We start from the raw sequence: 26,628 nt of genomic DNA on the forward strand, positions 1-26,628 counted from the left end.
TCATTAGATATAAAAATGTTAAACTGAGGGTATGAAGTCATCTGTCCGTTTTCCTCACCCCTAGAAACGCATTTTCCAAGGAGGAAAGTTACTGCATTTTTCTTCTCTCCCTGGGAACAGCTGAAATATATGCAATACTACCTACCAAACCTAAACAAATTTCACTGCTTTTTAACACCATAAAATGCATATAAAATTGCAATATTTGTCATATTTATTAAATTAAGAGTTATAAATGCCTTAGTTTTTACAATAAAAAATTCAAATCTACCCCAACACTTCAGAGAAAACTGCAAGCTGATGCTATCTTAAGCAAATGTGCGTTAGTTCCAGCTAGATGTTATCTTTTTCTATCTGTGGATACTGGTTAGAGGGAGCTCAGTTCCCAATGCAACTGGGAGATTACCTCTTAGCCTCCTTTTTACCCATTCTGTGGTTGAGGAAGAGGTAAAAAAAAGTCAACCACAAGGAAAGTGCCAGGTCAAAAGGACAACAGAAGGAATGCAACAAAAGCCCTGCATGCTCCCCTCATGAAGATTAAGTATCCTCATAGATACAGGAAAGCATTTTGGATTTAAGAGCTGTATATGCCTACAACAGCATGCTCACCTTGTCTTTAAGTGTTTCCAAGTAATACATCACTAAATAAATCCACATATTTCAATGGAACTCTGGGGAAACTACTTCACTACCCTTTTAAATGAAACAGATCCCTCTACACTTCCATCCTTTACCTCTGGAAATTTTTTCAAATGGTCACTGGTTGAACTAGAGGAAATTTTTTCCTTAATAAAAGGACTAAAGTCTAGTAAGACTCTGGATACAGATTGGATGCCTCCAGATCTTTTAAAAAAATACTGTGAGTGGTGAGCAACAACTGTTCACTGTGATAATACAATTTTTCCAGTTGAGTCTTAATACTGAAGCTCACTTTGGATATAATCAGAACTAGAAGTTAAACAAGGCACTATAAGATTGTATGCACTTTTCTCATGTGGGACTGTTGCTAACCATGTGGAATAGAGTTCTGTGTATTCAAATTTCCACTCACATGTGAAGCTCACTCCCAGCCTAGGCTACTTTGCAAGGTTTTTGAGAATATAGACAGGATAACCCCTCATACAAATACAAGCTGTCTACAGCAACTAACCACCCTGCTTAAAGTAAACTAAGATATACTCCTAATTCACATTCAGGCAACTGCAAACTGAATATTACTTACAAATCTGACACACATACATTTTATACAATTCAGTAGCAATGATACTATGTTAAAAATGATTTAAGTTTTTTTTTTACTCTGCATGCTTCACATACCACTTAACAAATTTACATACAACTCTCATACTACCTGTGATTACAAACCTTGCTTTCATTTTTCACAGAATTGTATAGCTGTATCAATACAGTGTGACCAGATTTTTATTTTATATTTGTAAACTTGTATATCAACTCTTTATAGCTTTGTTTTCTAGTATGATCATGGCTTCACCATTGGTGAAGGTCTATGCTCATTGGGCTACAGATAGTATAGACTCATACAGTATAAAAACGAAGAAATTATTAACAGGTGCATTGGCAAATTACTGTAGATGCCATAAACCAAAAATAGTATAATAGAAGTTGGTAAATGAAATCTAGAAAGATTTAAGTGTTATGTAGTGTTAAAAGCTCAAAAAAAGCTACTGCTTGTAGCAAGGAATCACATAGTTCCTCATCTCGCCTTGGCTTGTTTGCAGACAACAAGTTTTGGTAACTGACCACTCTGTTTCTTGGAAAATTCACACGAGGCTTAGGTACTGTAACAGATTCTAAAAGAAGCTGTTTTACAAGATCAATTCCACTCGTCCGTGAGTCTCCCACCATCAACCCAAAGTGTTTTCCTACAAACACTCGGGCCATACTCAGTACTTTGTGCTGGCCCTCCTGAGCAAATGTTTTATGTAACAATGCATAGAGCATAGCTTCCACTGTACGAAGATGTAACGTCACTGGAAACAGATTTGCATTCAAAGCAGAAAGTCCACTTTTTTCCAAAACATAAAAATCTGCTTCAGGAAGACTGGATACTACAGAAGAAATCTGAAAAATATAATGCATCAATATCATAGTGAATATATACTACTACGTCACTTTTCATTCAGCAGAAGTAGTTATCTGCAGCAAATACATCTTGGAGTAAAGAGCCAGAAGCTACTTGATAGCACTTAACACACACACAAGATTTAGACATTCTTGGAAGTGTAAGGGAACCCTTCAAGGGCAGTAATATGTCAATTTAGTTTTGCTATCTGCATGGGAGGGGGAGAAAATCTGAGTTTTCTGGTTTAGACATCAAATTACCTCCAAGAAATATTCAACTGTGCCTACCAGCCTTTTTCGTGGTTTCCCAAGGGCTACTAGCCCTTAAAAGCATGCATATTGGGAAAACTGTGGTAAGTCATCTTTCTACCTCACTTGGCAATGCCCAAAAACCAGTCCATCAGTTTGGATTCTCAATGCCAAGAAGTGATTAGACCTCTAGTATGCAAAAGCTAAACACTATCTTTAAAAGCCTAACTGTAGGTGGACCTTATTTCTACAGAACCCTAAAAGAAACTAACTTCCCACTTTATTTTCCTCCAACCCCTGCATAAATTTCAAAGAAAGGACATCAGATAACGTTAACAAGTAGAATCCTGCTGTTTTAGATGCAGTCCATTGACCCTACTAGTTACCTGTACATGTAGGGTTGCCAGGTCCCTATTCGCCGGAGGTTTTTGAGGCAGAGCCTGAGGAGGGGGTGTTAGGGGAGGGGAGGGACTTCAATGCCAAAGCGGCCATTTTCTCCAGGTGAACCGATGTCTATCAGCTGGAGATCAGTTGTAATAGATCTCCAGCTAGTACCTGGAGGTTGGCAACCCTATGTACATGACAAACAATCATACTGTTCCTAGAATGAATACTCTTTCCAAACAAGCTGTTTTCCATCAAAATGCCGCTTACCTCTTCCAGATAAACTGATGGCATATAGGCTCCTTTCATAAACATTGTGCACTCCTGCTGCTGCCAGTCATGAATAGTTAAGTGTGTGTTAACATGAGCCCATGCAATTTTGCGTGTGCCGAAAACAATAGATACAATGTCACTGGCACTCTGAAAGAGATTATGGGGAAAGGTTCAGTGCATGTTAAAAAAAGGACTCCATCCTATTTGATACCAGTCATGAAACTTCCCCAGAATTAGAGGCACAAAACTCAAGTAGACATACCTAGAATCCAGAATCTGGATTACTCTAGGAAGATTATAAACACTAAACTGATGTGTGACCTGGATGTACAGTTATACTTGTGACAGGACAGAGGCCTATACATCTTCCCAACACTTAGCATTTAACCTTTCAAGTGATGTGGGGTATATGCACTGAGAGAGTATGCAAGAAGGGCCCCACTGGTATGATTGGTCTACTATGACAAAGGTTGTATCACTTGTGTAAGCAAGACCTATTTACCTAGGTCTTTGCAGACATTTGCTCCTGCTCTCCGGACAGAATCAGGCCAGGCCAAGCCTGTATATGATGTTTCTCATAAAAATATAAATTGGCCTGGATACAAACAGCTTCACTACTAATTCTGCATGGCCAAGGATGCTTTTTTCCTCATTTTTTTTCAAACAGCAGCCACTCTATCTGTAGCGTGCTGCTTTTGAAAAGACGGAGTTTCAAAAACTGTTTATGATACAGCATTGGAGGTCTAATAATCACATAAAAAACTGTATTGTGTATACCTGTTTTCTTTGAATCCCAGACATGGTATACAATTTTGCTGGACAGACTGACCTAACTAATAACGCATTAAAAGCTATGCAGCCCAATCCCGTTCACATTTTCTCTGAAGTAAGTCCTACTTACTTTCTCCCACACTCGCAAAGGACTTAATATATGCTATATGAAAAAGGTACCTTCAACTTCTTGCTTTCTATTTCTGGCTTGATAAATTTCATTATGGATGAAGCATTGTGCGTTTTCCTCTCTTTCCTTTCTTCTTTTGCAAGGGGGTTAAGAATAAAGTCACACACTTTAACGGCTGTTTTATACTGAAATAGAGGTACTTCCAGTAAACTCTGTAAATCCTGAAATGGCCCATGCTTCTTTCTGTGTTCTACTACGTTGATGGACTTTCTTCCCCGCATGAGTTTCACAGCAGAAAGTTCTTCCACAGTTGCCAAATTGAGTAGCTGTAGAACAGCAGACTTCTGCTCAAAGGAATACAAATCATCTATTGATGGTCTGGGTTCCCTTAAGATCTCAGGAACAGATGAAGAATCAATGGAGTCCTGCTGTGCAACAGATGTTGACTTCTGACACCACAGAAGATACAATGGTTGCAGCCGCAATGAACCTAAAGGCAACTGGAGAAAACCTCTCCTACCTGGAAAAAAAATCAGATGTCAGTCACATGCAGTTATTTCTCTGATGTCAGTAACAGAGACATCCACTGAATCCCACATATCAGTTTACATAGCAAATTATCAAAGAACAAGCAAAAAAGTTTTACTGTCAGGTTTCTTTAAGCTAATCTCTGAATCTTTCACAGTGTCTGTTAATCTTTTAATTTTCTATATTCTTTCTAATAGTAATTTAGCAGATTAATCCTCTTCCATCACAGTACTATGAAGACAAAAAAGTGACACCTTCCAAACTTCTCCCTGTTGTTCAAGTTAATAACAGCACAGGCAGGAACATGTTTCAGGCTGGGATCTGAGAAGACTTCTTCTACTGTCTGCCATTTTACTTGACTGAAGTAATAATGACTATCCTATCCACACTAACTTATCAAACAATAATTAGCAGCAGGTGAGCTCATGATAAGAGATAACACTGGAAATCAACTCTAATCCTGACAACAGGGTACATGGCACTCTTAATACACAGGAAAGCAATAAATAAATGTGAAATATGATTCTGGCTTTATTTGGGAGATCAGATGTATTGTCTCAGTACATCTGTTCCATACAGCACAGATGCCTTGGGCCTGCTCCACGCATAAGCCTGTACTGCAACAGAATGGCAGGGAGGAATCCTTTCACTGATCCAATTACCTTTCCAAAATAACTTGTGTGCCAAGAACTACAATTTTTTTTGCAATGGAAGCCTTAAGTATCGTAGAGGATGTTGAGATGTATTCAAAGGCATTTTCTCAGTTCACAAAGAGCTCTGGCCATGCCTGTTGGGTCAGACAGTTACAAGGAGGCCTGGAGTATGTAAAAAAAAAAAAATGCACCTAATACTTCCTGGCAGCTAAAAGTGCAGGGGAAGATCAGTGATGGAGGCAATATCCTTTCCTTTTATTTCAGGCTCATCTGACCAGAGGTCTTGCGCACAACGTGCATGGGATAAAATATTTTTAACATAATTTATTAAAATGTACAACAGAAGTGACTTTAAATTCTTAAAATGCTTGAAAGACATTAAAATCCTAATAAGCATTGAGTTACTTTACAAGCATAACGGTAACTACAATAATAATAATAATATCACTAGTTAACAATAGTTTAACCTTGTTGTGCCTTTAAGGAAACTACTGTTACCAGATATTTCGTGACACGTTTGGTTATTTCTGGGTCAACAACAGAAATGGGACCAAGTCAGCAGGAAGATGATGTCTTGATAAAATGGGTGCAATCCAGGTGACCTTGGGTATAGCCCATAGATCACAGGATAACAGAAGGTGATCTATTGTCTCAATTGCTCCTGATGCACAGACACATAGCCTATCTGAAAATGGGGTTTTATCAAACTGACCACTCAGTTCAGCTGTTGGAAGGACATTCAGTCTGGCGAGCATAAAAACTTGCCTATGGCTGGGAGTTGTGAGGAATTTTAAGTATGAAGGGAGGGTGGTAGGTGGAGAATTCCTAGAGCAGCAGTGGAGCACACTCGCCTTGCCTTACTCAGTGTACTCACTCGATCAAGGTCTGCCATCGCTTCCTGAATACCCATGTTATTAAGGTTTACGAGGGAGAGACGTAGGGTTTCAATCCTACTATTCACACATCTCAGGAAGGCAATATGCTTTTAAGGGAAGCTTGTCCACCAACCCTGACTGATCTTATCACTGAATAAGGTTCTTTGGAACACCCCACTCCCCCAGGTTTCCCACAAGTATGAAAACCCCTGCCCTAGATAAACTGGGATCCGAACAAGCAACAGGGTGCTGTAGCTACCTACACCACCCTGTTTCTTGTTCAGCTCCCAGTTCATTGACAGCTGAGATTTTTCGCACTTCTGGGAATCACACGCAGCTGGTCTTAGTGCCTCATGCCTATCACCTGGACACTGGGCTGAAACAACACAGATTACGTGCACCCAACACGTGGGACCCCCATTCTTGATGGCCAAAGAGAGCCGGAGCTTTCCAGCCACCCTTTAATGCAGAAGACAGTGCATGTCCTCATTTGTTTTTTGGGTTACTTGTCTCTGAATCAGGCCCTCTGTCCACCTCCAAGCTGACAGACAGTCCTAAAACACCAGTAATTTCCAGTCAAGCCATTTTCTACAAGTGGGGCAGCAGGACCAAAAGAGTCCATATCAGTCATATCAGTTGTTCCAAGGTCAGCTTCCCAGGTAATGCCTTCTTTAAAAGATATGCTCAAACTCAGATTTCTGGGTTATGGCCTCCACTGAACGCTCGTCGATCCTTAACACAAGGCCCTTTCTTTCGTCTGTTAGCAAGGAGGCGCCAACTTCGCACCATGGCAGCAGCACCATAAATGCACCTCTCTCTGCGACTAACAAAAAGCAGGGAGAAGAAGAAAAAAAACCTTCCCTCACACCAAATCTACAAACGCGACGCCACCCCTACCTCGCTGCATTAGACCGACGAGCCCTTTGAAGCTCATCTTCGCCCTTTTCTAAGCAGCGCGACCCTTTTCGCGGTCCCCCCGGGCCTCATCGGCGCATCCTCGGAACGAAGGTTCCGGCTCTCGGAGCCAGGAAAAAATAGTTCCGGCTTGTCAGAATGAGCGCGCGAGCGCCCTCCAGCGGTCTTTAGGGACGAACCTTTCCTGCGTTCAGTCTGAAACGTGGGAACCTTCGCTGCGCGAACGCCTTTTGCTTCTGTCTGGCGAAGAGAGCTTTGACTGTAGAGAACTTATATCCTGCAATTCCTGTGTGTTTCTCATCTAACTGTTTAATTAATAGTACTTACAAAGAGAGAGGCAAGATCAGAGTAACTCAGACCCCTGCTTTATTCCTTATCGCCATTTTGAAGCCATTTATTTTCATCTGGTAAGAAAATATAAATAATGAAAATGTAAATCTCCATTCCCCTCCTCCCCATCATGTTGCTTGTCCACATTATTACTGAAAGAGCATGTTTGTTCTAGTATCAGACTGTGTGTGTGTAAAGTGCCGTCAAGTCGCAGCCGACTGATGGTGACCCCTTATGGGGTTTTCAAGGCAAGAGACTAACTGAGGTGGTTTGCCAGTGCCTTCCTCTGTACTCCTTGGTGGTCTCCCATCCAAATACTAACCAAGGCTGACCCTGCTTAGCTTCTGAGATCTGGCCATCCTGGGCCATCCAGTATCAGAGTAGACATATAGTTTTATATTTATTTGGTCTGAAAGATCTTCATTGTAGTATACTTCTAGAATGAATGTATTTGCATTCAACAGCACTGGCTTCGATTTGGGAAAGTCTTGACTGGGGCTGGAGTTGGCATCTTAACCAGGTTTACCTATGCTGCAACTTGAGGCGTTGTATGTGCATGCATGTTGCTATCTTTTCAACAGGGACTGTGAGAATTTCACGATTTAAATACATGAACACTGTCGGTTAAATCAATGCTTTTTAAATGTCTGTGTGTACTATTCAATTACTGTTGGCCTGTCAGCACCTTGGAAGCATATATAAATGTGTGCTGTTGCAGTTAAGATATTTATCTATGATGTATTCTGTTAATAAAGATTGAGGCAGTGCAGTTCCTAAAACCTTTGTTAGAGAGTTATTGGAAGCTACCATCAACCCCCAGCCACCATCTTTGATATTGGGATCATCATAGGGTTGCCAACCTCCAGGTGGTGGCTGTAGATCTCCCACTGTTACAACTTATGTCCAGGAGATAAAGATCTGTTCCCTTGGAGAAAATGGATACTTTGGAAGGTGGACTCTATGGCCTTATACCCCATTGAAATCCCTCCTCTCTCCAAATCGTGCCTTCCTTAGGCACCACCCCCAAAATCTCCAGGTATTTCCCAACCTGGAGCTGGCAACCCTAGATCATAATATGAAAAGCCAGTGTGGTGTTCTAGATACGGTTTCAGACTAGGATCTAGGAGACCCAGGTTTAAATGCGGCTTGTAAGCACCTCTGCCACTCTCAAATTACCCTTCCTCACAGGGCTGTTGTGACAATAAAACAGAGATTAGTTGATGTAAGCTGCTTTGGCTCCCCATGGAGGGGGGGAGGCAGAGTATAAATAAATAATCCAAGGTATTAAAAAATGGACTACAGTCACTCAGGCTTGGATCACATCTTCCTCACCGATTGCAATATGTGAACAACAACAATGGGCTACACTGCAAGGTTGCTGTGAGCTGTGCTCTCTCAGCCTCATCTCCAGCACCACTTGCAATATGTGGTCAATTATACAGGGCAATGTGTTTCTCAGGTCTTAGCTCAGGAAGCATGCGCGTGGTGGTTTCTAAAGACTAAAACCGCATTTTCCCTATCAAGACCAGAAGGAACTTTGGTGTTTACATCTGCTTTCAGAGTGGAGGGCCCCAGTGCGGTGTTGGCGACCCTAGGGCACACGGGCCGCAGCCGGCACGCCCAGCCCTCTCTGTGGGGGCGCGCGGAGGCGTCGCGTCTGCCTAGGGCTGTGCCGTGTTGCCGTGGGGAGGGCGCTGAGGGCGGTGCTCCTGCTCCCCGTGCCCATGTTCTCCATGCCTGCGCTGGCGCCCTCCCTCTCCTTGCACCCGGGGCAAGCCCCTCCCTCTCTCTCAGCTGAGCGGCAGCTACAGCGCAGCTGTTTGTCGGGGCGCTGGCCTCTCCCGCCCTGCCCTACCCCTCTCCACCTCGCACGGGGGAGGCTTTGATCAAGCGCCCTGCCGCGGCGTCTTTGGGGCTCCGCCGCCCCTGTGCGGTGTGGCCGCGGCGTCCGGCTCCTCCCTTCCCAGCCGTGACACTGGGAACTCCTGGGCTGCTGCGGTCGGCGGGGCATCCGGCTTGGTCCCTTTGGCTCGCCTGGGTGCGGGACAAAATCACGCCCCGCTTTTCGGACGGAACCCTCTGAATGTAGACCAGGTTTTGCTTCATCTATTTGCCTTAGGGTTGCCAGGTGTGTCCTTCCCCCCCCCCCCCCATCATTTACCTCTTTTCCTGATGGTCCAGTTGCAAACATAAAAGTTTCGCTCTGAAGAAGACTAGTTGGTTTTTATATGCTGACTTTTCTCTCCCTGCGCCCTTGCCGGCGGCTGCCCGTGCCCCTCCCCCGCCCGCCAAGATCTCCTTGCCCGATCCCCCCATCTCCTTGCCCGATTCTCCCCCCCCCCCAATGCATGCATGCACACACGTTCAGCCCGCAGCCTGCGTTTCTCTGGGCGAAAACGCACGGGCGCTTGAGCCTCCTTTCTTCCCTGTTCCAGCCAGGATTCAGCAGAACGTCCGTGCGTTCGATCCTGGCTGAACGTTCTTCGAACGTCCGTGCGTTCGATCCTGGCTGAACGTTCTTCGAACGTCCGTGCGTTCGATCCTGGCTGAACGTTCTTCGAACGTCCGTGCGTTCGATCCTGGCTGAATCCTGGCTGGAACAGGGAAGAAAGGAGGCTCAAGCGACCGTGCGGGTTCGCCCTCTGTCTCTCTCTTTCCCCCCTCCCCCCTTTGCATCCCCCGCCTCCATTCATTCTGGGATTCAGTCGCTCGTCCCCCTGCCCTTCCCTTCCCCCCACCGCCTTTCTCTGCCCCGCTGCTCCCCTCCCCCATCCATTTTCCTCCTCGCCCCTTCCCTCCTCTCCACCCCCTCCATCTGCCTGCCTCCGCGCTCCCCCCCTCCACGCTCCTTTCTCAAAGGAGGGAGGGGCTGGGGCTTTGGGGCTTCCCTTCTGAAGCTGACATGGTGGGGGGGGGTGACCCTTGGCGGGCAAGGAGCAAATCCCTTTTGCTGGGAAGATTTGGGGTGTGTGTGTGGGGGGTGACCTCTGGCCTGAGAAGAGAAGGGAAAGGGTGCATTCACCCTAGATCAGTTTCAGAAATACAAATGCTCTGAGAGGGGCCGTGGCTCAGTGCTAGAGCCTCTGCTTGGCATGCAGAAGGTCCCAGGCTCAATCCCCGGCATCTCCAGTTAAACAGTTAAAGGGACTGGGCAAGGAGGCGATGTGAAAGACCCCTGCCTGAGACCCTGGAGAGCTGCTGCCGGTCTGAGTAGACAATACTGACTTTGATGGACCGAGGGTCTGATTCAGTATAAGGCAGCCTCATGTGTTCATGTGACTTTCTCTACCACTTAAGGAAGAATCAAAGCGGCTTTCAATCACCTTCCCCTCCCCACAACAGACACCCTGGCCATTTATGCATGGTCAGTTTTGATGCTCACTCAAAGCTCTTTTTAAAAATGCAACTTTAAAACTGCCTATTCACGGTCTCAAAGCAAAAGGAGAAATTCCACCCCTCCCACTCGCCTGCTCCTTTGTTCCTGTTTGCATAGCCATTAGCATGTGCATAGCTAACCCGCCGCTGTTATTTTGCATGGTTCCTTCAGGGGATACTTCAGGGGGATTCTTCAAGTTAAATTGCCATGTTGGCACTTCGCGATAAATAAGTGGGTTGTGGGTTGCAGTCTGGGCACTCGGTCTCTAAAAGGTTCGCCATCACTGCCCTAGTGTAATGATAAAAGTGCTGGATTTCTGCATTGTCCCTTAGAGTAGCTGTCATTTTTACCATATAACTGAGAGATAGTCCTGACATCAAATATAACCTGAACGTTCCCTAGAAGCTAAAATGACTAAACGGAGGCTATCGTACTTTGGTCACATTATGAGAAGGCAAGAGTCACTGGAAAAGACAATAATGCTAGGAAAGTAGAAGGCAGCAGGAAAAGAGAGATGGACTCAATAAAGGAAGTAGTGCCCTCAGTTTGCATGATCTGAGCAAGCAGGGCTGTTAATGAAAGGATGTTTTGGAGGACATTGATCCACAGGGTCAGAAGCAACTTGACAGCATTTAACACACACAAGCCACCATCATCATTGAAACAGCAACAGCCGTTATGGAAACACCCCCACACACACCTTTCCCACTGCAGGAAAAGAGAACCAGAAGCTGTGGCGGCTGGACATGCACCCCAGTGAGGAAGCTCCACCCCCTCCAGCATTTCAACACATCAGCTGCTAAGAATTAGTCCCTACCGGATGGGGGAGGGGTTCCCCGTGGCTGCCTTGGGCACATCAAGACAGCAAAAGACCTGCGGCAGAGGACTTTAATGTCCCACCTGTGCCTCTGGTACCCACCTCTGCTGAGGGGGGCTGATATTCCTTGCTTTGAGCCTCAGAAGAAACATCTGGAGGGCTGGAGAGAAGAATGCCTGACGATCTGTCTCTCCTTCCCCTAGTACTTTCAGTTGCTGTTGAGGAGAAGCGTAGCAAGAAGCCTTGGGCAGCAATCCGTGCTGGGTAGCCTGAAAACAACTTTGTTCCAATGTGCTTGTAAGCTACTTTTAAGTAAGTTCACACTGACAGAAGCCTGTGCTTGAGAAGTGTGTGTGTGTGTATAACAAATACGTTCATTTTTTCATTAAATAGATACAAGTTACTCTCCTGGCAGCTTTAATGGACCAGAGGATCAGAAGGACAAGCCCCGCCTCCCCCCACCCACTTCCACATACGGAAACATTTCTAAAAGAAAAGAAACTGGAAATAATTTAGATCTCTGCTTCCCCGAGGCTATGGCTACTGCAGCTGGTCCTTTAGAAAATCTGCGAGATGAATTGACCTGTTGCCTTTGTCTGGAATATTTTAATCATCCTGTATCAATTAAAAAATGCTCCCACAGCTTCTGCAAAGAATGCATCACGCAGTACTGTAAGAAGGGGACCAAGGTTTCCTGTCCCACATGCAGGCAGGACCTTTGTCAGAATAATCTGGTGGAAAACAGATCACTTGCCAACATAGTGGGCATTGTCCTGCAGATTAAGGAGAATCCAACAGCACGATGGCGAAGGAAGCCACAAAACTGTCAGGAGCTGTTGGAACTCTTCAGCACAGATGATCAAGAAGCCAGTGGACCCCAGAATCTAAAACTGTCGGCTGGATGTCTTCTAAGTCAGCTCAAGGTATGTTTCTTTTTCTCCATCAGAACCATGCTCACAAATGAGAATTTGTCACTGGATGGCTGCAACATCAAGTGATGGCTTGCAAGCTGAACAGAGGAATGGCAGGGGGTCCCCAAGTACAGAGGTTCAATTTTGAGCTGAAAAATAGCCAGAACAAAAAGTGCTGAACAGCCCCTTCTCCAGCTGTTGCTCTGCTCAGCTTGAAGCCACCCATGGCTGCTTTTCACTTGTGCATTCTTATGTTTTATTTATTTAGAAATTGTTTATGCCCCTCTCCAGGTTACCTGCCCAAGGCGGCCTACAAAATAAATAAAAAATTAAGTGCCCTTCCACATCAGCACCAATCTTTACCTTGGTCCCTGCAGTAGCCACTCCCCGTGCATACTAGAGGGCTTTTTACGCTATTATACAGTGTTCTAGTTCCCAGATTTCATTTTTTTAAAAAGCAAGCCTCTCTTGTTTGTGGGGTTATAAGAAGAAAGGTACAAGTTGTACATTTGCCCTTATAACTCCTCAACAAAAAGGGCTAGACAAGAGTTTATTTTGATGAGGCAAGGGAAGTGTGCCAAAAATTTCTGCATGGATGCTCTGTTGCTACTGTGGATGCCTCTCCATTTGCAGCTGCAACAAAAAGTACACAGAGAAGCCCACATTTTGGTAATGAGCTTGCTGCTGAGCTAGACCCCTGAGCCATGGTAAGGTATGCCCATCTCCTCTTGCCCATGAATGGGTCCTACATCAGGTATGTTAGAAACCCTCTTACCCCAATACCCCTAAGGGCAAGAAGTAGAACCAAAAGGACCAAGATTTAAAAGTTTTAAAAGCTTTATTGCAACAAATGAGCTCAAAACAGCATCATCTGGCAAAGGCATTTAAAGTCCTTATTCCCGATCTGCCTCTCCCTTTCCCCATAGGCTGAGGTACTCAGGAGGTACAGACTTCCTGGACTGCCTAATACATATTCCCCTTGAAATGTCCCCCCCCCCCCCGTTCATACATTGCATGTCTCATTATCAGCCCGTTATTCCGCTCCTGGGAGAAGATAATATTCATAAGCTCATTGCGCAGGCTCTCTAGCTTATGCCAACGTAAGTCCTTTACTTAGTTACAAGACGTTTTATGGCTTCAGCTTATCAGGGGAGGAAAGGAACTTCAAGTTATTTGCGCACTCTGGCTCGTAACTGGCCTTTAGCCTGGGAAGATTTCTTCCCCCTATTAACTGGTGTCTATTTGACCTAAGTTACTATTTCCTACAGTAACTGTGGGCAAGGTGAGAAGCATACAGTTCTCCCTACTTGTGCCCCAGCCTGGTTCTGGGCTCCTGGAACTTGTAAGGCAACCATAAACACCAGTGTGCTCTGAGTGCATGCTGAATATTTCTTTTTCTCTGGTGGTCAGGAGGTTGGACTAGGACTGGGGAACCCTAAGTTCAAATCTCCAGTTATGAAGCCCACTGGATGGCCTTGGGCCAGTCACTTTCTCTCACCCTCCCCTCCTTCACAGGGTTGCCCTAAGGATAAAACGGAGGAGGGGAGAACCACCAACACTGTTCTCTGAGCCCCTTAAAGGAAGGGCGGGATAAAAACGAAGTAGATAACCAACGAGACACCCTCCCCAATGAATGAGGGGAAGCTTGCCAGCCACGCCAGTGGCGGACTGGCCATTATGATGGCAAGTGGGCCCTGATGAAGTGGGGCCCCCTTAAACATTAAAATTTAAAGGTCCCCTGTGCAAGCACCGGGTCATTCCTGACCCATGGCAGACTTTGTTTGTGGGGTGGTTTGCCAGTGCCTTCCCCAGTCAGCTTCCCTTTACCCCCAGCAAGCTGGGCCCTCATTTACCGACCTCGGAAGGCTGGAAGGCTGAGTCCACCTTGAGCCGGCTACCTGAAACCAACTTCCATCGGCATCGACTTCAAGTCGTGAGCAGAGCTTGGACTGCAGTACTGCAGCTGACCACTCTGCGCCACGGGGCTCTTTTCCCTTAAACATTAGACCACATATTAAAAATAAAAATTGATTCACAATTAAACGATAGCCTGATCGTCCTGGCAACCAATATTTGTACACCCAGTCCTCCGCTGAGCCACGCAACCAGGCAACCTTTGTGACCTGGGGGCAGAGGCGGAAGCTCTTGCAAGTTGCAGCCCTGCGCTGTTTCCAACCTGGCCGCCATGCAGCTGTCTCTTCCCGGGCTGCAGGGCCGAGGGCGCAGCTGCCCCAGCCGCCAGCGCGCCTTGCTCGAGAGGCTGCCCCGCCGCCACGCCTTGCTGGAGCTGCTGCTGCTGCTGCTGCTGCTGCTGCTGCTGCTGCTGCTGCTGCTGCTGCTGCTGCTGCTGCTGCTGCTGCTGCTGCTGCTGCTGCTGCTGCTGCTGCTGCTGCTGCAGCAGTACCGGGGCGCAGAGTGGTCAGCTCAGCTGCAGTCCCAAGCTCTGCTCACGACCTGAGGTCGATCCCAATGGAAGTGGGTTGCAGGTAGCCGGCGCGCTCCTCCCGGCAGCCGGCCGCAGCAGTCCCGCGACGGACGCAGGTGCGGCGGTGGGCCAGCGGCAGTCGGGGGCGGGTTGCGACGGGTCGAGGCTCTGTCGTCTGCCCGTTTGCAGGGATAAGACTATGCGAGAAAAACGCTGGGCTGTGATGGTTATCACATAAAATGTATCCACACTGGGAATGTACACGTGAACGCCGTATTGTTGCATGTATGAGGGCGCCAAAGAAAAATTCTGATCCAATATGTCAAAAGTTAAAAATTTGATCCCGGTAACACATTAAAAATGTGTTATCTGGATCAATTTATATCTATATCTATATATATTTGTGTTACCAATTTTTAAATATATATCAGTTTTTAAATATATATATATATATATGTGTGTGTGTGTGTGTATAATTGGATTATACACACACACACACACACACACACAGAGAGAGAGAGAGAACACATTAAAAATGTGGATCAATTTTTTAACTTTTGAAAAAAAATACTCATTTTTAATGTGCTACCCCTGTCTAAGCTAAGAACTTTTTTTTTATTTAGAGGTTCTAAACTATCCAGCTGATCCCTAAATCTGGATCTGATACGTGGGTGTCTGACCCAGTTACCAGTTTGATGCATGGCATTAAACCAACAAACCAGGAACAGTTCCACACCCATGGAAAGCCATTACACATTTGAAAACTAGAAGTGACAGTTTGTGCAAGTGCAGAGCTTTTGCCTACATTCCACATAATATTTCTGAATTACCTGGTCTACTATGCAACTTTTAAAGATTTACTCATTTCCATTACCAACTAATAATCAGGAAATTAGCCCACTTTGAGTGTGAATTGCAGTTGAAGCATTTTCCCTGTATCTTTTCCCCTTGGGCGAGGCAATCGGAAAAATACAATGCCATCCTAAATGGATGGTTTCAGGTAGGTAGCCATATTAGTATGTAGTAGTAGCAGCAGCACAAAATTCACATCTAGTAACACCTTGAAGAAATGTTGCTGGTGGGAAGAAAGTAGCCCACTGCTTCTTCCTTTAGCAGCACCCTTCTTTCAGGAGCTGGAGGCATCTACAGCGACACATTTGTGGAATGGAAGGGTGTCCACCAGGCTTAAAGCAGTGTCTAAATCTCTCTTTGCCCTAGATGGCATTGCCCATAAGGGAAGTCACTTGGGAATTGGTACTAACTATGTCAAAAGCAGCATGGCAAAAGAGGCACTTTCTGCAACTTCCACTCCTTTTGCAAGACAATACAAAGATCTGCTGCAGTGACCGCTCTTTTCCATATTGCTTAAGCCTGGGGAGAAGAGTTGAACCTGACACATGAACACATGAAGCTGCTTTACACTGAATCAGACCCTTGATCCATCAAAGTCAGTATTGTCTACTCAGACCGGCAGCAGCTCACCAGGGTCTCCCGCAGGGGTCTGTCATATCACCTACCTGCCTAGTCCCTTTAACTGGAGATGCCAAGGATTGAACCTGGGACCTTCTTCACGCGAAGCAGATGTTCTACCACTGAACCACAGCCCCTCCCCTGTCCCCTGTCCTGTCCCTGATCAAGTTGCTGGAGGACAAAGAGGCAATGGAATCATGGCCAGGAGGATCTGGCCCCTTAGCAGATAGGCTGGAGATAGTTAAATGTGTAAAGATTGATGAATAAAGATTTATATCTTTCCACCCTTCAGGATGAGGTGAAAATAAGCGAAATCCCTGCACAAGTCGACGTCGTATTGGAGGCAATCTCCAACATGAGAAAGGACAGGACTGAAATGAAGGTTGGTACTTAACATTGGTATGACCAATTTGGTCTCTGCAGATTTCGGCAGTGTTGACTGTAGCTGCTTTATGGTGAGGATGTTCAGTTATAGTCCGGTGTCTTTCCCCTCTCCCACACACCTCCCTCCCTGCTATTATGATAGGTCATAGGGAAATTTCACGTTCCAGTTCAAGCTGCTGTTTGGTCTTTCTGGGAAAATTTGCCCTAAAACTTACATGTTATTCTTCCTTCCACCCAACCTGCATACATCAACAGAGCCAGCTATATCCTTCATAGAACCAAGTAGTAAAATTTGTACTTGGGCTGTTAGCCTGTAGGTGGGAAGTTACATTATAAAATGTTTCCTTATTTTTTTTAGAAAAACAAACACACCCTGTTATAGAAGGCAAAGAACCTATCTACATGTCACAAAGTCCTCAGGTCAGATATATGCTTTGAGTTCCCTGCTGGCAACTCAGTTCCCAGGTGCATGAGGGCCCAATTTGGATCAGGACTGCAACATAGGCCGAGAGGTCTTATCTCCCCCACTCCATTTTCACTGTTTGAAACAGCCCAGGGAGTCAATATGCATTCTGCTGGGGATGGGAGCTGATGGGTTACATGTAAGTTTCCCCAACACAGCAAATACCAGTCCCCAGAGCAGTTTTTTGGTCAGGAAAATGGTGTTGGAGGGAGGCATTACCCCCCCTTCCTGTGAGTAGTGGTCCTGATTTGAGTTAGGCCTCTATCCACCTGCAGCGCATATATGACCGAATGTCCCTATGGCAAACCCAGACCAGACCTGAGTCATTTGTAAGGGATTGTTAGGCCTTAGCATGGAGGGGTATGAAGAGTTTAGCCTAGTTAGAGATAGCTACATAGTGAGGTGAGGCAATGGCTTTGGGCAGCAGATTTGGGGAGGGGGGTGGCGGCTTCCACTGCCACCTCAATCTCATTTCCCTCACTGCCACAGAAAACTTCACATGCTCAGTAGGGCTTCCCAAACTCTCAGCTTGCCATAATGTGTTTAAAGGCACCTGGGGAATGATGAAGGAAAGAGCATTAACTGCTGTGGGCACAGGCAGAGGTGGGGTTTAGGTAAGAAACTGTTTTAGGTTGGGAGCTGTCTGTAAGCACAGGCCTTGGGTGGTAACCTTGCGTTGATTACTATCACCCAAGGTCTGGCCTTGCAGCCTGCTATCCTAAAACAACTTCTTGCCATAAATAGCAGTCTGCATAAAAAGGAAAAAAATCCAGGGTGTGTTGAGGTTGCTTTCTAGAAGCTTTTAGTTTTAAAGTGACAGAAGCCCTCCTAGGATGCTGAGACTTCCTGCTAGTGGTAGAACACAAAAGAGGAAATTTAGTGCAGGAATTGTTAAACCACGGGGGGGGGGGGATTTGAAAGTTTCAAATGTTTATTTGAATATAGCAGCCTCAATCACCTTCATTCTCCCACAGGATTATGTATCTCGGATCAAAACCTCAGTTACAGAAGACTTCATTGTCATGAAGAAGTACATTAATGACCAGGAGCAAATGGTGCTGAAGGTTCTTGACCAAGAATGTACAGTGGCCGAACAAAAAATCGATGCAGTGGTTCAGCTGCTGACGGCAAGGATCGACCACCTTTTAGAGTTTCAAAATAACACTGAAAAAACACTGAAGGTAAAACAACAACAAAAACCTTTGGCTCTGTCCAGATATAACAACCAGCTGTGGTTTGCCATTACAAAAACGTTCCATGGAATTGCAATTTTCTTGCCTTCTCCCTCTCACTGCACAAAATGCACCCAGAAATGAGGATTCTGTGGGAGAGAAGGAGGTTTGCGGTGAGAAGGGAGGTTGGTGAAAATGCCCCCCCTTCTGACTGTAAAAATCCTCTGCAGGATCCAAGCCATTAGCTTGTTATGATGTGCAAATTAAAGGAAACAGCATCCTACTTTATTTCTTTAATTTTTTTTAGAATGTCTCGGCAGAACAAGCTGTTTATGTGGGTTCTTCTACTTCAGTTGATGAAGTTACACTGGATGTTCAGAAGATTGACAGTGTTGCACATGCCGTAAAAAAACTCAAAAGGTTATTGGAAATTCCAGTGTTGGAGAACTGTCCTGGGCAGATGCTACAAGGTAGGGATGCATGTGATCCTTTTGTGAAGACAGACATATATTGACAAAGCCGGGGCCTTTACAGTACTGACATAAAGCAACTTTTGGACCGGGGAGAAGCATTAAGACCATAAGAATTGCCTGGGTGGATCAGAACCTGTTGCACGTTCTGTCCAACAATAGGGGCCCATTAGATACTTCTTGAAGGCACCAAAAAAAGCTGAATATGGTGATAAAGATAATTCTCCTGTTTTTGTCCCTGCTATTGTGCTTATAACACAATTATAGGTATTGAATTTTGATTGTTTGAATTTTGCTTCATTTTGTGAATTTTTACAATGGTGACAATTATACATACACACATACAGTGTGAGTTGGCGAACCCACCACGGCTCAAAAGCATTCAAATCTGTAATCTGATGCATATTCATGAGGTAATTCAGTGGTACTTGGAAGGAATTGATTGTGAGTAAACATAGATGGGATTGGATTTACAAGCAGGAAATCCATAGTTCAAATCTCATCAGTTGTTAACTTTGGGCAAGCTGTTGTTCCCCTAGCCTTAACTGTTCCTCTGGCAGTGTGGTGTAGCAGATGGTGTATTGGACTGGGAAGGCCTGGTTCAAACTACTATTCTGCTTCGAATGGCCTTGATCCAGCTACTATCTCCAGTGTAACCTGTAAAAAAGGGCTGTCATATGAACATCAGTTGAGATAACTACATGTACTGTGCCTTGAGCTCCTTTCTCCATCAATGTGTAAGATTAATTTACCTTGTAATCACAGTGGGACTAATTTATTTTATTATTTTTTCAAAATTCATTTCTCCCCAATGGGAAACCAAAGCGGCTTACATCATTCTCCTCTCCTCCATTTTATCTTCACAACAGCCCTGTGAGGTGGGTTAGAGTGTAACTGGCCCAAGATCACCCAGAGAACTTTCATGGCATGAGTGGGGATTTGAAGCTGGGTCTCCCAGATACTAGCCTGACAGTCCTAACCCCTACACCACACTGGCTCTCACACCAATCACAACCAATTGGAGAATTCCATGCTTAAAGGGTTGCAGGATGTTTTATCTTGTCATCACTGCAAATTTACAGAGAACTGGGCCTGATCCAGATTGTAAACAGTTTTTATTTATTGAGCAGCTCACAGCATAGACAAAACACATAAAATACATTAAAAACATTAAAACCAGAATTTAAAATCACAACACACGACTGCTACTAAACTTAACCAAATGCAGTCCTAAATAAAACTATCTTCAACTGCCTGCTAAAGATTGAAGTGAGGGGTCCAGGAGCACCTCCCTGGGGAGGTTGTTCCATAATCACAGGGACGCCACTGAAAAGGCCCTTTGTTGTGCACACACCAAACAAGCTTCTTTGATTGATGGACAGACAGGAGTGCCTCTCCCTGTGACCTTAATTCCCAGGTGGGAATATGTGAGAAGACAGTACTTCAGATACACTGGTCCCAAGCCATTAGGGCTTTAAAGGTCAAAAACGACACCTTGAATTGGGCTCAGAAGTTAATTGGTACCCACTGTGTAATTCCTGTAATATTGGGGTGATGTGCTCCCAATAGCCTCCTAACACTCTTCAAGGGTAGCCTCAAGTAGAGCACATTGCAAGATGTCGCTAAGATATGGATCACTAAGGCTAGATCTGACTAACCCAGTAATGGACGCAGTTGATGCACCAGCTGAAACAGGGCAAAATCACTCTGGACCACTGCATCCACCTGGTTTTCTAAGGTGACCACTGTGTCAAGTAGCAGTCCCAAGTTGTGAACCTGGCTTTTCAAGGGGGGTATAACCCCATTCGAGACAGGAGAGATTTCAAGTCCCAGGTCTGCCTTTCTTTTAACCCAGAGAACCTCTGTCTTGCCAGAATTAAGTTTCAGCTTAGTCATGGTTCCTGGAAGAGGTTGCTAAGAATCAAGGGTTGAGTTCCTGTCTTCCAACTTTAGTTTAATATGTGGACAAATGTCTGTCCCTTTGTGCTACAGTTGATTTATTAAAGCTGCCAAATTGAATCAATAGAGTAACCAATTAAAGGCTTTAGTTGATTAACAGATCAATTTTAATTGGTGGGGCTGTGAATTAGGGACACACATTTATTTCTTTGGGGCTATTTTTGTCCTAGTGTGTTCATGTAATGAAAAACAGAACACTAAAAATGGTCTTTTCTTTAAACTATGAGTGAAACCTTTTATTATTAACGAGCATTATCTTGTTTGTTACATTGTCTAATCTTGCAGTATCTCAAAGCAGCACTGATATGGAGGTTCCCTAATATGCAAATTTATTTAAATGTAATTGGTTAAATCATCTGATCAATAAATTTTAATTGGTTGGCATCCCTGATTTGATATATACTGGGAGATTATAGCATTTGTGCCATATTTGACAATTTTGAGAACATATGAGTAATTGCAGACATGGGCGACAGTGGCAAATGACACTTAGTATTTATATCACAGAATTTCACTAATACTTACAATAATAATCTCACTAATACTTACAATAATAATCTCACTAATATTGTAATACTTACAATAATAATCACCAGTTGGAAGCTCCAGAACCGTATCTGGTCCCCTGGGAAATATCAGCTTCTTGCTCCCATCTGTTGCCAATTCAGAGGCAAGAGAAATGTGTGGAGGAATGCTGGCTGTGGCAGTGGGACTTCCTGGCACTCCACTTTGGAGTCAGTTCATAGGGCTCTGATCTATCCATCTCCTTCTTAAACTCAGTTGTCGATCAAGGCCTCACAACAATCCTCTGAAGTAAGCTGGTGTTACTATCTCCATATTGCAGACACAGGATTGAGTTTGAGAGTGACTTGCCTAAAGCCACATAATGCATTTACGACAGAGGTAGAGTTTGAATGGGAGACTCCCTGAGGGCTGGTTTGTCCCTACTGCCTAACTACAGTTTGGCGCCACAGAAACAAACCTTGTGCATACATGCTTTCCCTCCCTCCACGAGCTATGATTCAATTGCTTGCTTCTTGTTTAGCATGGACCACAATGTTTGTTTAGCACAAACTACAGAATCCACCTAACAAAATGGTTTGTGCTTGGCCTCCAAACTATGGTTTTTCCAATTTAGATGTAACAGCACGTAACTAATGGAATTAGAACATGTGAGGGTGGGGGGAGAGAGCATGGATGCATGTTCATTCCTGTGGCATCAAATCATAGTTAGCTACCATGTGTGATTCAACCCTCAGAACGTTCCCTGTTCAAATCCTGTCTGTATCATGAAATCACAAAGAAGCTTTAAATCACTACCTCTCCATAGTACCAAGCCATGCTTTAGAGATATGTGGAATCAACCCTGGGTCACACATCTGTATTTGTGCTGCACTAGTTTTAATCATGATTATCCCAGATCAGTGAAATAGTAATAACACGCCATGACCTGTTAAAGGGTTGACAACTCTGTGTTGGGAAATTTCTGGAGATCTTGGGTAGAGCCTGAGTACGGCAGACTTTGGGGAGGGACCTCACTGGGGCATAATATCATAGAGTCAACATGCTAAAGCAGCCATTTTCTCAAGGGGAACTGATTGCTGTAGACTAGAAATCAATTTTAATACTGGGAGATCTCCAGGCCCCACCTGGAGGTTGTCAACTCTACCTGTTCTTCTGGTCTCAATGATGAACTTAGTTTCTCTTTGCTACAGAGCCTTCTCCAGAATCCAGCAGCACCAGTGACATCCTGATGGAGGTGGGAGAATGCACAGTTGCCTCTTCCAGCAATTATTGTAGGTAGCTTACTTGCGGAATCCCTTCTCTGGCTAGTGTTGCACTTGACTGCATGGCCCTTGAGCAGCAATTGTTTTGCAGTCTTTACGTTTAAGCTTTTACATGAATGTGTATAGGTCTAGAGTCTTCTGTACCAACCAGTGGCAGAAAGGTTTCTTAGCAAAATCCCCGGTTTCCCCTTAGGCACAGTACTGGAGAGACCGAGATTTAAACTCTGTATCTCACAGGTACAAATGTAATGAGGAGGCCTGACCTAAATCACTGAGCCACAGTGCAAATGTGTGATGGGGATAAAAAAAAAGCATACGCAGCTACGACAACGGTGCTTCGAAATATGTAGGTGGACCTTGCATTTATGACAGTTGTCATTTTGTGTTGATTGTGCCCCAAAACTACTCTCAGAAATGTATTTTTATTTTTATACTTTGTCCCAGTCCAAGCCTATGGGCAAAGCACGGAGAATCTGCATAACTAAAACAAGCTTTTGTCTCTGAAGGGCTCATAATCCAAGGTACATATAGGGCAACAACAGTTCTTTGAATGTACATCAGCCTTCAAGAAATAGGGTTGCCAACTGGCCTAGAGAACAATATTCTATACCTTTAATAGAGATTTAATGTGTGGGAATTTTATTTATTTGATTTTTACCCAAACCTTTCTGACCAAAGTCAGGCTTAGGGCAGCTGAAGCTTTTCATGGCATGGAGATAAATAAGATCACCTGGTAAATGACATCCCATCCAGCCTGTATTAAAAGGACAGGACATTTTTCTCCTGGCCTTTTGACAATCCTTTCCAGAAATGCAAGTCAGGAATAACAATAGCATCTTGATCTAAGCACATAAAAGGCATCCATTGGCAAATCCCCAACGTGTTGATGAATTTAGCAAGCAAACAAACAGGTGTTGTGCATGTTTTCCCACTTGTTAGTCCAACATCCAGGGCAGCACATGGGAATCTTTCCCAAAAGGTTAAAGTTCCTCTAGTGAACTATCCAGGAGGGAGAGTAAGAAGATGGATTCCCCCCCCCCTTGGATTGGGCTGATTTAACTATTTTGAATAAGTTTGTGTTTGCTAGGTCAGGGCATATGTTTGCTAGACAGTAGCACTGGCCCCCAATCCTGCAGGGATTCAGGTTTGCTTTTTGCAATACATTGTGTTGTTACCGATACTAGAATACAAAACGTACATACTTTGCATAAGTGGCATGTATAAATTGCCACCATTTTCATAAATACACAGATCTGAGGAGTTGATGCTTCCCCAGTGGCCACCTCTCTGTGGGGCCCTTCAGATGTTCCCCAGGCCCATGCAAGCCACAGCTATGATGTGGGTGGGATACCATTTGAATGATTCAACCACCCAGGGAAGTACGCAAGGAAGGGCCTTTACCACTGAACTGGCATTCCATCTCTCTTGGCTGGATGTAGATTTTGGGTTAGGGCCTGTGGAATTGGGACCACCTGTATTTAAGTTTAAATGTTACTGCAGTTGCACAGACCCACTCACAGAAAAGCAGCACCCTTGCAGCTGGGATAGTGTTGACCGGGACTCTGGATTTTGCCAGAGAAGCATTTTTTTTTAACTCACATCCTCTGTTAGGTGCCATAAGAAGTCCCTCAGGGAGCGGACCTAGAATCAGAAGTGAACATTGCCGTTGGGCTGTGGCAGCATCTCTTATTCGAATTTTGTCTTTTAACTTAAGGATCTCTTGTTTTCATTCTACTGGAATAAAATGTATAACAAGGCCATTATTTTTTGTTGATTAGCCCAGCCTCAAGATACGTATCAGGAGACTAGTGGCTGTTCATCATCAATGGAATCTGATGGAGACAGTTCTATGCCAGTGATTTCAAGTCAGTTTTCTTCGTGTAAGTATATAAATTAATATGTACATAATACAGTAATGTTAAAAAACTTGGACATTCAGAACACAGGCTTCAGTCAAGACTTTAACAGCGGTGTTGTGTTGGTCCTGTGAGATTTAAGTGTTGTACCTGGCCCGCCATCAATTCAGCGAAGTTGATTGTGCCAGTTGAAGTCACATTTTCTATTTGAATTTCCTCTTATGAACAGAAAATATACCACAGATTCATCTTTTACAATGTTGCTTAGCTTTCAGAGGTCCCATGAACTGATGCATTATGTCTCACAGAGCTTTAGCTATTTGTGTGTATAAGCATCCTTAAAACTGGGTGGGTGTAGTTTGGTACCAAATTATTTCCTAGCCACAGAGAGACTTTAATATCCCACATAGCTGCAGGCAGAACAAAACATTGTGTTGGGGTCTCTTTAAGATGGAGGCTAGTTGCACTGGAGGAAGGTTTTGCCATTAGTCAAGGGGAGTGGTGGTCCCCAACTCATCAAGTGCATCACAGAACTACTGCCAAAAATGGCATCCCTGTCTTGAGTTCTCTGCTTTTATCAGTTATCCCTAGTCCACACTGGTAGCTGTTAGGAGCAGCAAAACACACAGTATGGTTATACCACTTCATGGAATAAGTAATCCAACGACAAATAGGGGAGAGTGGGGCCATTCATCAGGGGGATGTGCGCGCGCGCGTTTTTGCAAGCAGCGCTGCGTTCCATGTTACATGCCATGCCAGTGTCAAATAATAGTTGGTTTGGGATGAATTGTGCCTTTGTACTACTCAGAACTAACGATAAGTGATAGAAAAGTGATGAAAATATGGTGTTTCCCTTGCTTTTTAAAGGCATATAATGTGGCTAACTCTGAATTATGATAGTCTTCTTGATATTAGGCAGCCTCACTACCCAAAGCAGAGTAACATACCTACTGTGACTTGATGTTGTTTTACATACTTCCATGTTGTTTAAAGCTGACTGGCATTAACTGAAGAGTGAGAGAAATTATGGCATGATTTGCCAGATCAGTGTAACACACTGAACCACTACTCAGCCGCAAAGCAGTTCGGTGAATCTGAACCATCATCTCTCTGCGTCAGTCTGCCTGACAGGATTGATAGGACAATGTGAGGTAATCTGTGCTTGTTAGAGGAACAGTGGGATGCAAATGTTATATAGAGAGAACTAAAACATGTATGCTAAGAGTGAAGATTTAAGGGCTGAAAGTTTTAATGGCTGAAAGTTATCTTGTAAATGTCTCTTTTTAAACTCTTGGCTCAGAACACTTTTGTATGTTTAATTTAGGGGCATCCGATGTGACATTTGATCTCGAGAGAATCCATGACAACCTTGAACTCACGAAAGATAAAAGGAGAGTGACCGTGTCCCGGTTTCCTCGTAAATCTAAATGCTCCCAAAAGAAATTCTACATCAGCCAGGTGATGGGCTCTCCTGGTTTCTCTGAAGGGCGCCATTACTGGGAAGTGAGCACCAAAGACAGCACTGGGTGGGCCATTGGTGTGGCTGTCGGGGAAATTGGCAGTCGTGAGCAACTAGGGAGAACTGAGCTATCCTGGTGCATAGAATGGGCAAATGAAAAACTCTCTGCATGGCACAAGGGACAAGAAACTCAAATTAGTGAAGAGAAACCTCTGCGGGTTGGCACCTTTCTCAACATTTCTCAAAACTGCTTATCGTTTTATTCTTGCACTGATAAGGAAACTTGCTTACATACATTTGAAATAAAAAAAGACAGTCCTGTTTACCCGGCTTTTTGGATCTATGGTGGGAGTGCGGGTGAATTCTTAACAATATGCAGTATTAAGAAGAGCTAGGGTATTGCTGGGATTCCAAAGTATAGTTGGAGGGCACTTGACAGAGCCACTTTGATGAGGCTAAGCAGGTCTGGGGTCCAATTGGTGCCTGGATTGGAGACGTCTTGGGAATCTTATGTAAGCTGCCATGAGGTCTGTGAAGTGGGTTATAAATGCCATATATACATGCATAATATCTGCTAGCAGTGTATATTGCTTTCATATCACTTTAAACTTTTATGGCTTCCCCCAAAGCATCCTGGGAACTGCAGTTGGTGAGGGTACTTTTCTATTCTAGATCCACAGAGTATCCTCACTCCCCTCCTTACAATTCCTGGGGAAAGTGACCAAGTATTAAACCAACTCAGCTGTGTAGTGTGAATATATCCAAAGTCTACATTGTCACTGGATGAAGGATATAGACTTCAAAATATATTAGTGCAGGCAGAACTTCAGAGAGGGGCAGGGCTCAGTAGGAGAACATCTGCTTTGCATGCAGAAGATCCCAGTCCTTG

At 44.4% G+C, this 26,628-nt stretch overlaps 2 protein-coding genes across 2 annotated transcripts; one reads left to right on the forward strand and one right to left on the reverse strand.

Moving 5' to 3' along the window:
- Window positions 1-1,625: 1,625 nt before the first annotated feature.
- TEFM (transcription elongation factor, mitochondrial) lies at window positions 1,626-6,879 on the reverse strand. The gene is made up of 4 exons (XM_056862583.1): window positions 6,843-6,879; window positions 3,940-4,409; window positions 2,986-3,135; window positions 1,626-2,082 (listed from the first exon to the last, which is right to left on the reverse strand). Exons 1-4 carry the CDS (start codon window positions 6,877-6,879, stop codon window positions 1,648-1,650), a joined length of 1,092 nt encoding a protein of 363 aa, XP_056718561.1. The 3' UTR covers window positions 1,626-1,647.
- Window positions 6,880-11,919: 5,040 nt separating this feature from the next.
- LOC130477069 (E3 ubiquitin/ISG15 ligase TRIM25-like) lies at window positions 11,920-26,134 on the forward strand. The gene is given in 9 exon segments (XM_056849063.1): window positions 11,920-12,306; window positions 14,507-14,589; window positions 14,694-14,835; window positions 16,482-16,571; window positions 18,011-18,217; window positions 18,516-18,678; window positions 22,353-22,433; window positions 24,203-24,304; window positions 25,605-26,134. Coding segments are annotated over 9 exon segments (1,785 nt in total).
- Window positions 26,135-26,628: the final 494 nt, after the last annotated feature.

This window comes from Euleptes europaea, chromosome 1, assembly GCF_029931775.1.
Source record: "Euleptes europaea isolate rEulEur1 chromosome 1, rEulEur1.hap1, whole genome shotgun sequence".
NCBI lineage: Eukaryota > Metazoa > Chordata > Lepidosauria > Squamata > Sphaerodactylidae > Euleptes > Euleptes europaea.